At 41.4% G+C, this 16,191-nt stretch overlaps 2 protein-coding genes across 5 annotated transcripts in view; one reads left to right on the top strand and one right to left on the bottom strand.

Moving 5' to 3' along the window:
- Nucleotides 1–10: 10 nt before the first annotated feature.
- On the bottom strand, nucleotides 11–12,150 carry C1H2orf49 (chromosome 1 C2orf49 homolog). Of its 2 annotated transcripts, none has more exons than XM_027445419.3 (4): nucleotides 11,965–12,149; nucleotides 9,775–9,941; nucleotides 4,696–5,068; nucleotides 11–1,579 (listed from the first exon to the last, which is right to left on the bottom strand). In XM_027445419.3, exons 1-4 carry the CDS (start codon nucleotides 12,091–12,093, stop codon nucleotides 1,523–1,525), a joined length of 726 nt encoding a protein of 241 aa, XP_027301220.1. In that variant the 5' UTR covers nucleotides 12,094–12,149; the 3' UTR covers nucleotides 11–1,522. The 2 variants fall into 2 exon arrangements, with proteins under 2 accessions (XP_027301220.1, XP_071887477.1); XM_072031376.1 differs by lacking the exon at nucleotides 11–1,579 and adding an exon at nucleotides 1,600–3,877 and having other exon boundaries at nucleotides 11,965–12,150.
- A 996-nt stretch (nucleotides 12,151–13,146) lies between these two features.
- Nucleotides 13,147–16,191, top strand: part of TGFBRAP1 (transforming growth factor beta receptor associated protein 1) — a 35,022-nt gene continuing 31,977 nt past the window's right edge. Inside the window, exons 1-2 of one of the 3 annotated variants that reach the window (XM_027445429.3) lie at nucleotides 13,147–13,289; nucleotides 15,066–15,767. In XM_027445429.3, the coding sequence (XP_027301230.2) occupies nucleotides 15,083–15,767 (685 nt within the window). In that variant the 5' untranslated portion in view covers nucleotides 13,147–13,289; nucleotides 15,066–15,082. The other 2 variants (XM_027445437.3, XM_027445445.3) reach the window with 2 other exon arrangements.

The raw sequence follows: 16,191 nt of genomic DNA, 5'->3' as shown, positions 1-16,191 counted from the left end.
AACTACTTGGTTTGCTTTTAATTGAATTTATTTAAATAGGATAAGGCTACTTAAAAGACAACTCTTTACATACAAAATGTACATTACGTTAAAGTTTGCTGTACTCAAGTACAAAAACTGCACAAGTGTTTAGTAAAAGGGAAACAGCACACAATATTTCAAAACACACATTCTTACCATTTTACAGCATTCAAGAAGTGCCTTTTATGTCACAACAGTGAATGGACAACTGTCAGTAATGAATTAAGCTACAATTTTTGGTTTCAGTACTAACCAATTAAAAAAAATGTAAACAAGCCTTCAGATCACTACTGACAGCTTATTTTAGTGAGTTAGCTAAGTGGATTCAGAAGTAGATTTTTTATTTATGTTTTACTAAGTCTGGAAGTACTATTGTTTTCTACCATCCATATATTTAAAATGGATTAGGCTTCATCCTGAGCCACTGAGATTTAATAAAAAAAAGTTGCCATCAACTTAACTGGATGCCTGCCTTATAAGGCACTACCAATAATCCAGGTAAAATCTCAAGTTTCACAGAAAACCAACATCCACCTTACATGATCATAAGAAGGGAAGAGAACAAAATATGTATTTTTTAAGAGTGCAACTACATACGCTAATGCTCTCAAGGTGGTACTTAGTCTTCCTGACCCTTTCCCTCTCCAACTGTTTGTAAGCTGAGAAAGCACTGGCCTGAATTCCACAGGTTTTCCCCATATTTTATGAGCATGATTATAACCAGGAAAACAAGCAAATCTGCTATATCGGCACATTTTTACACTTACATGTGTATAAAATATGCCTGTGAGTATTAGAGAACATGGCACTAATCCATTCACTACTTCCTCTCAAAGATTCGTATCAGACAGCCTAATAACATACTTCCGTCTGTGCATTTCTTATCTCATAAGTTAATAAGAGAAACTTCAATTTGAAGTAATGCTGTTAAATAGTTCATCTCTTATTACCAACTTAACCTGCCCTGTAAATTCTACACTCATGTTCTGTGCAACAAAAAGGAAAAAAAAAAAGTGTCTCAGAATAGCTTATCAGCAGAATAGTCAGTTTTCTCATCTAAATTAGTTATCTTCATGAAGCCAAGAAGGCTCCTGGGATCGCTCTGAATATCAATAACTATTTTAACTATTTATCCAGAAGCAGAACAGAACTGAATCTTACTGAAAACAAATCAAGAATATTTATGCATGTGATTTGTAAGGACACGCAGGAGATGAACTATAATAATCTTGAAAACTAAAAGTAGAGGGTTTGGTGTAATGTAATATTACCACCTTTTAAAGAGGGAATAAACTGTTTTGTGTACAATAGTAGACACTCTTAAGGTGACTGGTGATAATGACTCCAGATTTACAACAGGGAACCTTTAAACTTGTTAAAACTTCACAGCAATCTGAATCCCTGTAAGGTTTAAAAATAAGAGTACCTAAACTGTTCAAATATGACTTATCTGTTTGAAAACATGGAAGTAACATTTATGTTTGGAGCACCGCTAGCTACTTCATGGCCATGTAACATGCTGGATTTTCTTTTTTGCTTCCGTAGGCTTTAGGTCATTCTGCAACAGAAGAAAACATACAAGCATTCTTAGATATATTGCACCAAGTTGATATTAATTATTAACTTGAAATGTTCAAACCTAGTACTATTGCTGTACTCAGCTACTATGCAGCTTTCTATTGCCATCTTGTGGAGAAAGTTGAATATCACAGAGATAGAGAAGAAGGAAATAAAGCCCATTAATTTAACTACATGCAATTCACATACATCTTTTGCTTTTCCTTAATCCCTAAATGAGTTAGACAGAAGTTAACAGGCACACATTAGAGCTTTAGAACACCCTTTTAAAGTTCCTTTAAATTGTCTTCTTAAAATACTTTCTAAAATAGGATTGTGTAAAGAAAATAATCAACAGAATTAGAAAATCAATTCACTGTCGTTAAACAAGAAATGTCAGTAAAAAAAAAAAAGGAAAAGTAGGTCTTGCTTTATAATGACCCATATAAAAATGTAAAATAATTGCTGAAGCCTCTTTCAATCCCCGCTCCTCCACTCCAAGAAGCCAGAAAACATTAAGCAAGCCTGAAGTAAAACGATGGGAGATTTAAGTGGTGAAATAAATACCTTTCATCATCTAAAATAAGAAAAATATCTGAGAAATTAGGGCTTTAATAGTTCACACACAGAGAGTAAACACAGCTACATGACTTTTCCAGATCATTTTGAAAAACTAGTTTTGGCATGACCTAGAGATCTCTCTTCTCCTTAGGAGCTAAAGAGGTAGCAGTTGACAGCAGTCCTGGGTGTCTTAGCCCCTAAGAGGTTGTAACAAATTAATCAGAAGGATAATTCTGTGCTATTCTGCATGAAAACTTTAGTTTCTCTTGGAAGTCAAAACCCAACCACTTTCTTGAAAAGGCAGCTGTCATTACTATCATTATACTAAAAATACACCAGGCTTCATAGGCTACAGGCATTGGAAAGGATTGCCCAGGGAAGTGGTGGAGTCACTATCCCTGGAGTCGAGGAAAGGTTGGACGTGGTGCTTAGGGACATGGGTTAGTGGGTGACATTGGCGGTAGGGGGATGGTTGAACCAGGTGATTTTGGAGGTGTCTTCCAACCTTAATGATTCTATGGTTCTATGATTCGGCCATCAGCCAAGTGTACTGCTTCTTCCTGCCAATATTATTATTCAATACAGAATTCTATAATTTCAGACAGTGAAGTAACATCCATTGGACACACTTGCCTAATTTCAATTTTTTTTTGACCCACGTTAACCAAGGCATATGAATGAACTTACATGTACTTAAACTGGACAACAAACTGGCTAAGATAGAAAATCAAGTATCAGAAGCCCTGGCTTCCAAGTGTCAGTAATATAATGGCAAACACTTAAATGATACTATGTCTGTGAAATATTCAATTAAAATATAAAAAAAGCTGTGAGGTGTATGCCAAGCAAGTTTCAAAAGCTCTGTGGGTTCAGATCTAACCAATTAAGAAGTTCTAAATACTAAAATAAGTTAATGGTATTGGTAGTAGGAAACACCTCTCCAGCAAAAAAAATGATTCAGTGCCACAGCTATGTTGCTTGTAAAAGTGGTTAAAACTGTCTTTCAGAACATTTGTGGTACATTTAGGTGCTTGTGTTTAACAGAACTTTGATAGAACCTACAAAACTATGCAGTAAGGATGTTACCTGCATTCCTTCATATAAGAATTAAGAAAAAAAAAAAGAGAGAGAAGTGAAAGGGAAAGAAAGAAAAACAGCAAAGGAATTAAAAAAGTGAAAGGAAGAAAAAAGGATTAATAAAAAAATGACATGAGGCAATACTGAGGAAACAGAAATAAGGTGTGGTGTCCAGAGAAAATTTCAGTCAATGGAACAGTGTAACGGCATGCTGCATTTCTAAAGCTCCCCCTGCAGTTCAGTCAAGATCATATACCTCTATATCCTCCTTTGAAGCCTAGACTTGTTCCAAGTATTCCTGTCTTCCAGTGGAAACGTAAAAGAGCCCTTGCATTTGTTTACTACATTTGTATTATGAATGAATACAGTGCAAATGTAAGACTTATCCCTACCTTGAAGCTGCCCCATTACTGGGCTCTGCTCCTTGCTCTCCATCAAGAACTTAGCCTAATAACACCTTCACCAAAATTCAAATACTGCTGCATCTTTCTCCTCAACTTGTGGCTGTGTTCAGCACCATTACTTCCACTTTCAAAGGTCCACCCTTCTGAAGTCACATATCCTGCTTTAGTTCTTCTCTCATCTCTTCGGCTTACCAGCCTCCTTCTGCCTCATCCATAACATGGATCTCTTCTCTACCTAGATTCGTTTGCAGCTGAATCTAACTTACAGAAAAGAGGTCACTATTTAGTGTTATGATTAACAAATCAGCAATCAATTTTCTACTTGAGAACAGCACCCTCCTGTTCAAGATCTCAGCACATCCTTCTCATCATCTTATAGAAACCCAGGTACCTGAGCAAGATCACCACGGCTCAAAATGAGCACTTGACCTTTGTCCTCTCGCTACAACTAGCTCGGTTTGTTGTTGCTCTCATTCAGACCCACAATCTAGGCAGCTCTCCAGATTTTCTCATCTAATTCCTACCTCTAGCTTGCCAATTCCTATGTGAGATTTCAAACAGATGGCCTTCTTCCTTTAAGGACACATGCTACAGCTTGCAGCATCTCACTTCAGTTCCTTCAACATCTCCTCCTTCACTTTGACAAATGAAAGCTTGTCTTAATCATTCAAGTGTGATTGTTACAAATGTTATCATTCCACTTTTTTCTTCCCTACTACAAAACAGACCAGGCTGCTCTTGTTCTCTAAAGCCTGTCCTCTCTCTCAGACCTACAAGTAGGGTTATTTTTGTTTGATTTAGTTGACCCTGCTACCAGCACCACCTTACATATTACCTACTTGCTCATTTTACAATGACATGCATGTTTTCTGCAGAGCTGCCTCTAACACAGAAGCTTCCCACAAACAAGTAAAAAATACTTCATTTTTTTCCTGCTGGTCTCTCCCAAACCAGCTACTCCTTTCTAAATACTGTACTGTTACTCCAACATAAAATAATCCTGGGAATTCTTACCAGGTTCTACCTTTGGTTCCTTCAACTTTCAATAAAAATAAAGGTATGTGAACGTACGTACCGGCAAATCAGAGTCTTCTTTTGGAACAGATCTCTTTAACTTCACAACAGTAGCTCCTGCTACTGGAGTCAAAGGGTACGCCTTCAGATTAGCCAATACACTGCTATTAGTCTTTGAAATATTGTTCTGCTTAGCCTCACTATTCCTCACTTCCAGCTTAGCGTCCTCTGGTAAACTGGAGGCTGAAATGTATGATGAGGCATTTGAAGAAGCTGATAATCTCCTAACGGTATTGGTGGTGCTTCCAGCTGGGGGAGGTTTTAGGCGATCGGTAGCTCCATTCTCTGTTTTCTTCACTTTTATGCTTGTGCTCGTTGAACTACCATCAAATACAATTAATGGCCGTTTCCTCAATCCTTCCACCGCTGTAACACTGAAAATACAAATTGTAAAATGATCACAAACACAAGCCAAATTGCTCAAAAATAGCATATCCAAGACATAAGCAGTAAAAATGACTTTAATCTTGCGTAAGGTAAAAATACATTCCAGAATACTGTCCTTAAACTCTTAGCTGCCCCAAATTTAAACAATAGGAAAAATTCCAAAATACAAAGGGGCGTGGGGGTGTGTGGAAGAGTATGGGGCATGCAGGGGATCAACAAAGAGGGGTTGAGTGAGGCACCTTCTAGACAGGCACAGTTGTACATCCTAAGATTTCACACTTAACTTATACCACTGTAGCTCTTCCTGAAAAGCAAAAGACTTTAATAGTCATTAAGTATTTAAAAAGTATTTGAGAAAGCGTGAACCACCTTACAAGAACAGGATCTAATATTCTGATGCTTATAAATCTCCTCAATTCAATACTTATTCAAAATCGTAGTGTTAAAACAGCCTAAGGAACTGTGAGATGAGGAATGAAAACGTTAAGCAAAAAAGAATGCATACTTGTTTCTGAAATAACCTGTGGAGCAGGAACCCTAAGCGGATTTAATGTCTTTTGAATAGTTTGTGCCTTCGTGTCTAGTCAGAGACGGCCAATTTAGTAACAACTGATTTATGAAAAAAAGAATACTATCAACCTACTATTAAAAGACCAGTATCAGAAGACATCCTGACTGGCAAAAAAAAAATAGAACAGTTATCATACCTTACTCTACATAAATTTAGAGTTTTAAAATGTGTTGCTTAAGAATGGCAAAGATGAACTATTCAGATTTAACAAATAAAAAAACAATTCACCATTAAGTCATAATATTCCTGTTTAAAAACTTCAGTTTTCAGTACGCACTTACTGTTTAGCCATCTTGCATAAAACAGGGGAATAGAAGTTGAACTACAGGGTTTTCAACAGAGAAATACATTCATTAATTTGACAATATTGATGTTAGATATATGTACAGACTTTAGAAGAAGCCACAAATAGAGGTTTCAGTTGTTTGATCTGAAACATTAGATTAGTAGCTGCTGAAAACTTCACATGTTAAAATAAGAAATGATACATCTCGTGTACAATTTCTGTCAAGACCAGAGATTTCTGGAATGAAAGGAGTAACAGTTTAGGGCCTCACAGAGCAAAAGAAAGTTCAGCTTTTCTTCAGATTTGCTTCTACCTTACTATCTGTTCACAACAATACACATCACACAAGCCTCCTCTTTTTTTATTCATCAGCTTCCCAGAACTGATAGACACAAAGACCTTAACAAATGTACCAAATGAAATTAAGGGATCAGACAGCTCTTTGGGTTGTATCTACATAACTGTGGTCTATAGAAGAGCTTCTACAAAACATGACTAACTTCCAAGGAGCGTTCAGACAGACAGTAGATAAGGTTTCACTGAAACAATAGCAGTATTTAACATATCTGTTATATTAAGGAGTACAACTTCACTTGAAAAGCCTAAAAAGCTGATACATGCCTCAAAAATAAAGCATGATACTCTTTGCTCACTTTGGCTTTGTCTAAGACTTAACACTACAACAACAACAAAAAAAAACATTCCCCAGCAGCCTTTTTGGAAAACTAGTTTATAAACTATGTGAAAGAGGGGATTTTATACCTTTTTTCAGTCACCTTCCTTAATTTAAAGTATATTTTTCCCCCTCAGGAGATTTTTTCTTTTTTTAAGTTAAGCTTTAAGACTAGTAATTCAAGAACTATGATTCTACCTGGATTGTTATCTATGCTACTGAATTTTAGAGTTGTAGCACTTGTACAGGTGACCACATGCTACAATAGAGATAACACTCCCAGAGAAGCACTTTGGGCAAGTTCCAAAAGAAAACTGGACACCGTACCATCAAGCATTGTCACATCTAATTTTTAGATAGGTGGCTCGCAGACAAACACAGAACCTGAGGTGTGACATTCGTTTTATTTACATTAAGTAGAGAATGCTTAAAAGCTTCAGAGTAGGACTTACGTTAAACAGCACTCTTCCGAGGGAGGATACTGAAGCCATAACAGCTGAAAATAAACAGTTTGAGATGGTGTTCCTTTCCACAAGACACTCCGTGAAACCTAAATTTTAATGCACATCTCCTAAATTCTGGGGAAGTGCTCAAACCACACTATAAGCCAAGCTGAATGATGGGCATGCTCTAATCCTGATGTTTATTGTGTAGTGCATGGTAAAGAACTCAAGATTTGCTAGAGGAAGCAAGAACTTCTCTACACAAGCAAGCAGGGTTTCTGCTTTTTCAAATGATTATTCAGATCACTCATGCAGTCAGCTCTGGAACAGCTCCTGACCATGAGGACAATTGAACAAAAAATTTTCCTTGTCTAGCCCAGCCTGGTACTTAATGTAACACCCTAAAACCAGCAAGAAGTGTAGGTTTTAGGTCCTGGCTCCTGATTACTCTAAGTATCCACTCTGCTAAAAAAAAAAAAAAACAGGCAGGTGATCATCTTGTCTGCTAATGTTTTAGAAACTGGTCACGAGTGCCACACTATATGCTGAACTCAGTATTTTCAGTGCATTGGCAGTCCTCAGAGGATGCTGAAGTGGCCTGTCAAGTGACAATGAAAAAATTATCAGCTCTACCAAGGCCACAGCCCAGAGCATGCACAGCCACAGAGCTCCCAGAGAATGAGTTTGTGGCTGAGATTCTTCAGACTCCATAGCACTTCAGAAATTACACATACATTTTGAGATGCAAACAGTCCTCCTCCTTCCAGCAGTCAAGATGCTCTTACAGATGTTTCTGCAAAATAGCTGTCCCTAAACACAAATACTTTCTGAAACGTTTGAGGTTGGATACAGTGCATTTGTTCTTATTCAGAGTGATTGCCTGCACACTCAAAATTCAGAAATAAGATGTTTCAACACTCACCTCAGATATTACATTATATTATTGAGGTATAACATGATACTGCAACTCAGCAAGTCTTTTAGGACATGCCAGCAATCACCAGCAGTAAAACTGAACACAGTCCTCAACACTGAGTTTTAAATTTCAATTGAAGTTATTAATGTGTTTTTACCTCCTATCTGCAGCTATTAGAGGTATGCAACTACACACCGAGCTCTGCTGAGCGTCTCCAAGCCCTGCAGTAACCCGAGCATGCTCTGGAAAGCAGAGCCTTCCCACGGTGGAATGCAGCAGACAGCTCCTGTTATTCAAATGATGAATCAGCTTATCTGACTTTGAGTAAGTAATTGTACTTTTAGTTCAGTTTATCTCTGACTTGCACATAACTTACAGCCCCATAATGGCCTCGGATTTTCTTGTTTTGAAAAACACAAATGCCAAGGTCTACTTCCGTGTCTTCACAATGGCATGACACCAATTCTCCTTAAGCTGACAAACACAGCTACGAGGAAAACCATACTGTTTTAACATCCACAAAGATCACCAAACTTCCACGATTCTTCCCATGACCATACTGTAACTGAAGTTTTCTCTGTGCAACTTTTACTTACTGAACATGCTGAAATTTGATTACCTGCTCCTGGTTCTCTGGGAGCGGCAAGTGGAAAAGAAAAGCAGACTGGTGGATTAAAAATATCTACTTTTACTGACCATTTCCCTAGTAAAAATAGGTTTGACCCTTACTGAGTTTTATTGCATCAAATTAACAGCTCCTAAACTTACTCTACGTATGACATAAGGATGAAGCCATTCTCCCATCTAAAAATTAACACAGCTGCCTTCTCTCAAAAACATCCTCCCCGCTATCTTTAGTTCTCTGATAAAAAATTCTTTTGCACCTATTTCAGCACACTAACAGTGTCTTATTATTTGAACACTAACCTCATGCTTTTATCTTCAAGTCACAAACGGACCACTCTACAAACAGGCCTTTTAAGCACGTGGGGAAAAAAAGACATAATAAGACAAATCAGTACCCTAGACACTGCTTTAAAAAAAAAATCACATGCCAGAATTTGTTTAGTTCTTCCTTGTTAGAAACCTCTGTAAGACTTACGAAATTATGAAAATATGAAACAAGTTGTAATAGTGCAAAAAGCACAATGAGAATTTCTGTCCACCTTTCCTTTAGCGTTTACTGATGGAGCTAAATCAGACTTGCCACCCATGCACGTCAAAGTTAAAGTCTTGGGCAGGGAGAAGGTTTGGGGAAGAAAACATTCTGTTAATAAACTTCTTAGGAAGATTTTGCTTTCTGATCAAATCCAAACATAAAGGTTTTGAACACAAGGCAGAACACTTTCAGAAAGGAGGCGTTAGTTTTTAACTGGACACACAAAACTGCTGCAGCACACATTCCTGACTCAGCAGACCAAACCCGTTCAGTGAGCAATCACAGTTAAATATGCTGCTGGTATTTGTCTTAACACTGTAAACACGATTATTATTATTTAACAATTATAAGGTGAAAACAATCATGATTTTTTTTCTTGATAAACTATTTTGAAACATAGCAATAAAAAGCAAGTACTATAAGCTAGATGCTATTAATAACATTTAGATGACAAAAAAGATAACCCTTTTTCCCTATTATTGGCGTAGGAGGATCCAACACTTCTGACACAGGCTGTGACAGCATTCCTGCTAAACTGTAACAATGTTCAAAACTTGTACAAGTTTTAGATGTCAGCCAGATGAAGACCAAACTAACTGCATTTTCCTAAGTTCTCCAGATCTATCCCATTGAAAGCCAAGTTACCTCTTATTTTCACTTTTCAGTTCATTTTGCTGTCTTTTCTTTTCCATCATTTTCCCCCATCGACTTTTGGGTAGGTCACGCTGAGGCAACGGAATAGCATGTTGAATGTAGAGATCAGTGAGGCCATCTTTGTCCATCTTCACATCATTTTTGACGAGAATGTTCTTCTGTGGGGAACAGAACAAAAAAAAAAAGTGATTATTGTGACAAATTCAGAGCAAAAACAGTGGCCAAATTTCATTTTCAAAAGCCATTCTGAAGTAGTGAATTTGGCATAAATGCCAGGGTGTCAGTGCTGAGGGGGCTGGCTGTAGGGGTGACCTCCATGGGAGGCAAGGAAATGCCCTGTGCCAGTGACAGCTGATAACTCTGAAAACAACTCTGAAAACAACCCACTGCACACCAAAGCTTCAACCAAGCAGAGAAGGACACGGTGCTTCTGCTCAAATAGACCTTTAATGAAGGGCAGCAGCCACTAGGGACAGGAGACACAAAAAAGGACGCAGAGGAGAAAGCACATGAGGAGCTTTGTGAAGAGATCCTCTCCCTCCTCAGGCAAGGAACTGAGAAGGACTGACAGCAATCCACATCAGAAAGAAGAGAAGTTGAGACCAGGAAGGGAGGAGAGGTGTTTCCCTGTGTGTTTGTTTAATGGTTTCTTTCTGCCGTTTCTTACTTCGTATGCATTTTCTTCCTCTGTTCCTTGATTCTAATTCATTTTCTTCTGCTCCAGAATGGGTTTCTCCACAGACCAGTCTCCATGAGGTTTTTTCCTGCTCCAGCAAGAGCCCTCCACAGGCTGGAGCCCACTCAGAGGCACATCTGCTTTCCAGAGCCCATCACCAGCCACGTCCCCAAAATCTAATTTTTCATGAGTCCTGTTTCCCCATTCTCCTCACATCTCCTCATCTGGCTACTCCTGCACGGCCTCTCTTTGCTTCCTGCCGCTGCCACTCTTTGTAAAGCAGATTTGAGCAGTACCACTTGTGGAAGTACCACTGGTTGAAGTTTTGGTGTGCAATGGGCTGTTTTCATCACTGTCAGACAGCTGAACCTAGCTGTGACCGGCACCTTTGCTTGCACAGATAACCTCCACAGTCCACTGCTATGCAAGGCCTGCAAGTTTTCCCAATAAAAAGAGTTACACAAGAAAATGAAGTTAACCAAGGTTTTCATGCACTCTTAAACATGTTTCCCTACATCCAACTACAAAGCCAGAGCTCTCTTTTGTACCTCCAAAAACCAGGCAACTAGAACATAAAGCAGTTCAAATTCCCAGATGCGGAACTCTGCTTCTGCACCAGTTCCCAACATGTGAGTTGCTCAGAGAGACTTCTTGTCACTGTCAGTTATAAAAGCACACAGATTTTCTTTCTGAACATACACAAGGATGTGAAAACAAATTTTGCTACCTTCTACCAAATTTATTAAGAGAAAGAAACAGTAATGTCACGCAAACACAGGCCACTGAAAACAGGGCAAGTTTCTGCTGCTCCAATGAGCAGCAGAAATGCTTTATAACTTCTGATAGGGGCTCAAAATTTGTACTGTTGTGCACATAAACTATGTGAACAAGAGCATACAAAGTTGAGCAATCTCACGTAAAAGCCTTAGAAGATTGTTTCATTCCCCTAATGTTGCAGATAAGGCAGTAGCAAGTACATCAGTACTTCAGTACATCAACTGAAGCTACAAAGTGGGCTATAAGTCACTTTCAAACTCAGATTTTTCAATAGCATGCAGTTAAACATTATCTCTGCTGACCGTGAAGGACGTGTTCCCTTTAGCTCACTGAGTATGCATGCACCAGCCTTAACAGAGGAGATCGACTGTCCACAGGTAACTACTGTTGTACGTAAATGCTGCCTCACAGACACACACACAGTTTGATAAATTATTCTTTAGCAACCACAGGAGCAGGGCTCAGACGCAGCCCCTATGAGAACAAGGGGGGCAACTCTCAGGCTGCACACCTCTTTTAAGCAAGTATCCAACCTACAGAGCACAACATTCCTTTTTTTTTACATTATTTTTTAATTATTTCTTCCCTGAGTGCTTCTGGTGCGCCCGACCGGCGAGCCCAGAGAGGGGCTGGGGCAAAACCTCCCACATGGCAACCACTGGGGCCCGAGGCCGACCTCCCCCCCCCGGCCCCGGGCAGGGCCGCGCCCCCCTGCGGGGCCGCCCCACCTGCTCGAGGGTGAGCAGCAGGAACTCCTCCGAGAGCAGCTCCGGGTGCAGCAGCAGCTCCGAGGCCGAGCGCCCCAGCGGCCGCTCCGCCGCCACAGCGCCCGCCCAGCCCCGCCGCTGCGCCGCCATCTTGTGCCGCCGGCACCGCTTCCGGCCGCTGAGGGGCCGCCGGGCGGGGCTGAGGGCGGAAGTGGCGTCAGAGAAGGGCGGAAGGGAAGGGAAGGGAAGGGAAGGGAAGGGAAGGGAAGGGAAGGGAAGGGAAGGGAAGGGAAGGGAAGGGAAGGGAAGGGAAGGGACCTCAAGATCATCGAGTCCAACCTCTAACCTAACACTAACAGTCCCCACTAAACCATATCCCTAAGCTCTACATCTAAACGGCTTTTAAAGACCTCCAGGGATGGTGACTCCACCACTTCCCTGGGCAGCCCATCCCAATGCCTCACAACCCTCTCAGTAAAGAAGTTCTTCCTAATATCCAGCCTAAAACACCCCTGGCACAACTTAAGCCCATTCCCCCTCGTCCTGTCACCAGGCACATGGGAGAACAGGCCAACCCCCACCTCACTACAGCCTCCTTTAATGTACTTATACAGAGCAGTAAGGTCAACCCTGAGCCTCCTTTTCTCCAGGCTGAACAAGCCCAGCTCCCTCAGCCGCTCCTCGTAGGACTTGCTCTCCAGGCCCCTCACCAGCTTCGTCGCCCTTCTCTGGACCCGCTCAAGCACCTCCATGTCCTTCTTGTAGCGAGGGGCCCAAAACTGAACACAGTACTCGAGGTGCGGCCTCACCAGAGCCGAGTACAGGGGGACGATCACCTCCCTAGCCCTGCTGGTCACGCTGTTTCTGATACAAGCCAGGATGCCGTTGGCCTTCTTGGCCACCTGAGCACTCTGCTGGCTCATATTCAACCGAATACATCCAGCTCTTAAGATAGTTGTATTACTTATGAATTCAATTTTGGAATATTAACAATAACTTAATTGTACAAGCAACGTAACGTTTATTTACATCCACAGAGTCACAGTGATTTGGGTTGGAAGGGACCTCAAAGCCCACCCAGCTCCCCCCGCCATGTGCAGGGACACCTCCCCCAGCCTGGCCTCGGGCACCTCAGGGCTGGGACCCCCACGCCCACCCCAACGGCTCCAACGGCTCCAACGGCCGCCTGCCCGCCCCGTCACGTGACGGGAAGGCAGCGGGCGGGGCGGGGCGCGGTACCGGAAGCCCGGCGCCCGCCCCTCCCCTCCCCGCGGCCGGCGGAGCCCCAGCGAGGCCCGGCCCGGCCCGGCCGCGGATCCCGGAGCGGCGCCGCTCGGCGCTCGCAGGTGGGTGAGGGGCGAAGGGGGGGGATAAGGCCCCGCGGGGCCTGGAGGGGTTTCTCTCGCCGGGTGGTGGCCGGGGGGGGTTGCTGGGTGCCGGGCGGCAGAGGAATTTAAAGCCCGGGTGAGGCTGAGGCTTGAAACGGGCAGGGGAGGCACATCCTAAACCTGTTAACTGCTGGGGAAATACAGGAAATGCTTGGCTTGAAAGACCACATCATACCGTGATTTATTTCTGGATATGTTCTTGCTTTGGGCTAATTTCAGTTACTGGTAACTCATGAGTTGTCGTTTACCTTATTAATCTTTGGAAATGTTATTTATTATGGTTTTCAATGTTGCCTTGTAAAAGCAACTCTTCATTTTTACATATAGCAATTTGAAACAGAATTCATCTTTACTACTTGTATTTAATTTCAGGATGATTAAAGTCACGCTTCAGTGCACCAAAGTTTCACTAGGCTGCCCAGGGAAGTGGTGGAGTCACCATCCCTGGAGGTCTTTAAAAGACGTTTAGATGTAGAGTTTAGGGATATGGTTTAGTGGGGACTGTTAGCGTTAGGTCAGAGGTTGGACTCTGGGATCTCGGAGGTCTCTTCCAACCTAAACAATTCTGTGAGTCTGTGATTTGACGTTTTGTATCCACAGTATGCGTGGAGTAGGAATAATTGTGCGTGTTGTTTCTCAAAGCCAACACCGAGTGTCTTGAATGGAGAAGTGGTTGTTACAGAGCAGTCCTGGCATAGTGAAGGGTGACTAATTTAGGTCAGCAGTTCTTCATCTGTTCTTCCGAGGGCTCAGCACAGGTGTCTGCTGGTTCCATGTAACAGCAAGACTAGTCTGCAGCACAGCAAAATTACATCGACTGGTTTCAAAACACTGATAATTGCTTCATGAATTGGATCTGCCCCTTGGCAGTGCTTGGTTGTAAAAAGGAAGGTCTAGTTTGCAGAATGTGAATATTGTAAGTGCTGCTTAGCACTTAAAAACAATCTTTGGCAATGGTTGTGATAGTAGTGAACAAAAACTCCTCTAATTTCAGTGCTTCTTGAGCTTAATAAGCACTGTATGGGTCATACTTCCAAACCACATGTGTGACCATGGCTAATACTTGCTAAGTCCATAGTCTGGTATTCAGTGCTACTCACGCATCTCTAAAACGAATGCTTGATGGTATTACCAAAAAAAAATCACAGTGATTTTCATGAATTATTTTTCAGGGGCTTGAAAGTTAATTTCACTTCTTATTGTTGGAAAGTCAGGAATGGAAATGTGTTAGATGTGTTATGCCTGTGGTACCTCACTAGAAGAGTTACTAATAGGACTAAATTTTGTCAAATAAAATGTAAAGCAACATGAGACATTAACGTGTAGCACTCAGCCTTGTAGCTACTCTAGAAGTCTAAGAGCCAAAGTTGTTTTTTTTTTTTTTTTCATGTAGAGAAGATGTTTGAAAGCCACAAAGTAGTACTAGGAAGAACTGCATGCAGTGCCAAAGTATCAGAGAGCCAGCAATGGGCTTGTTTCTTGTGGAAGAAGCATTGCATTCAAATTATCTGGGTGCTACTGTGAATCTACTTCAGAACAGACTTGAAGTGAGAAGTCAGTTTGAGTCAGTTCTGTGGTTATTAACATGCTCGTTCTGGTTTGTGTAATCTGGTTGGAAACGAGAATGTAGCCCATAAAAAGAAAAAGTAACTTTTTTTTGTGCTGGTAAATGTTAAATGGCTGCCTCTAATATTCGACGGTGGTGGTTTGGTAACTCTTTTCTTCCTTACTCAGATCACCCGGAAGACACAATGAGTGTGAAAGCTTTCAAGCTCGTTTCTGCTGTGGAGCGGGAGGTGTTAATGGGAGACAAAAATCACATCAACATCGAATGCATCGAGTGTTGTGGAAAGAACCTCTACATTGGAACCAACGACTGCTTTATCTATCACTTCCTGCTGGATGAAAAGCTATCGACAGCTGGAAAAATAACTTTTGCTGCCACCAAGCAACTGCATAAATACCTGGGCTTCAAGAAGCCAGTGAATGAGTTGAAAGCAGCATCTGCACTCACCAGGCTGCTTGTGCTGTGTGACAACACGATAACACTAGTCAACATGATGAACTTGGAACCTGTCCCCACTGGTGCTAGAATCAAAGGAGCTGTGACGTTCACCTTAAATGAAAACCCTGTGAGTGGGGACCCTTTCTGTGTCGAAGTCTGCATTATCTCGGTCAAGCGACGGACCATTCAGATGTTCATGGTGTTTGAAGACAGAGTCCAGATCGTGAAGGAAGTGTTTACCCCAGAGCAACCCTGTGCCGTGGCTGTAGATGGCTATTACTTGTGTCTTGCGCTTACTACACAGTACATCATTTTGAATTATAATACTGGCGTCTCCCAGGATCTATTTCCGTACTGCAGCGATGAGAAACGGCCAATTGTGAAGAGGATTGGCAGGCAAGAGTTTCTGTTGGCTGGTCCTGGAGGGCTAGGTGAGACTGAGGTTATATACTTCACTTTTGTTGGACTTGAGAAGGGAAGCTTAAGTAACCATTAGTATTATACAGAACCACAATATTTTTCTTCACATTCATACTGGAATGTTGTGATTCCAAGGTAGATGGTATTAGTACTAAATGTTACTGCTCTTCTGCCTTCTTAACGCACACAAATCAGGTTATTTGTATTTTAATCCTGCCTCTACAAAGCTTTATGTCTGTATAGACAGATAACAAGGTAAGTAGCGTCCTGCAGGACAGAGTGAATAAAACTTGGTTGGTGCCATGTGAAACTTCAAAGGCTGATAGCCGGCCTGCAGTGACTAGCTGCACTGAGTTTGAAGAGCCCCATGTTGCTGTGCATTATTTTTTTTTTTTTTATTTAGTGTAGGCAAGCTGTTTTTTCCTGTGCTGCTAC

Source organism: Anas platyrhynchos, chromosome 1, assembly GCF_047663525.1.
Source record: "Anas platyrhynchos isolate ZD024472 breed Pekin duck chromosome 1, IASCAAS_PekinDuck_T2T, whole genome shotgun sequence".
Lineage (NCBI taxonomy): Eukaryota > Metazoa > Chordata > Aves > Anseriformes > Anatidae > Anas > Anas platyrhynchos.
Note: the sequence above shows the minus strand (reverse complement) of the source record. Positions and strands in the feature narration are given on the sequence as shown.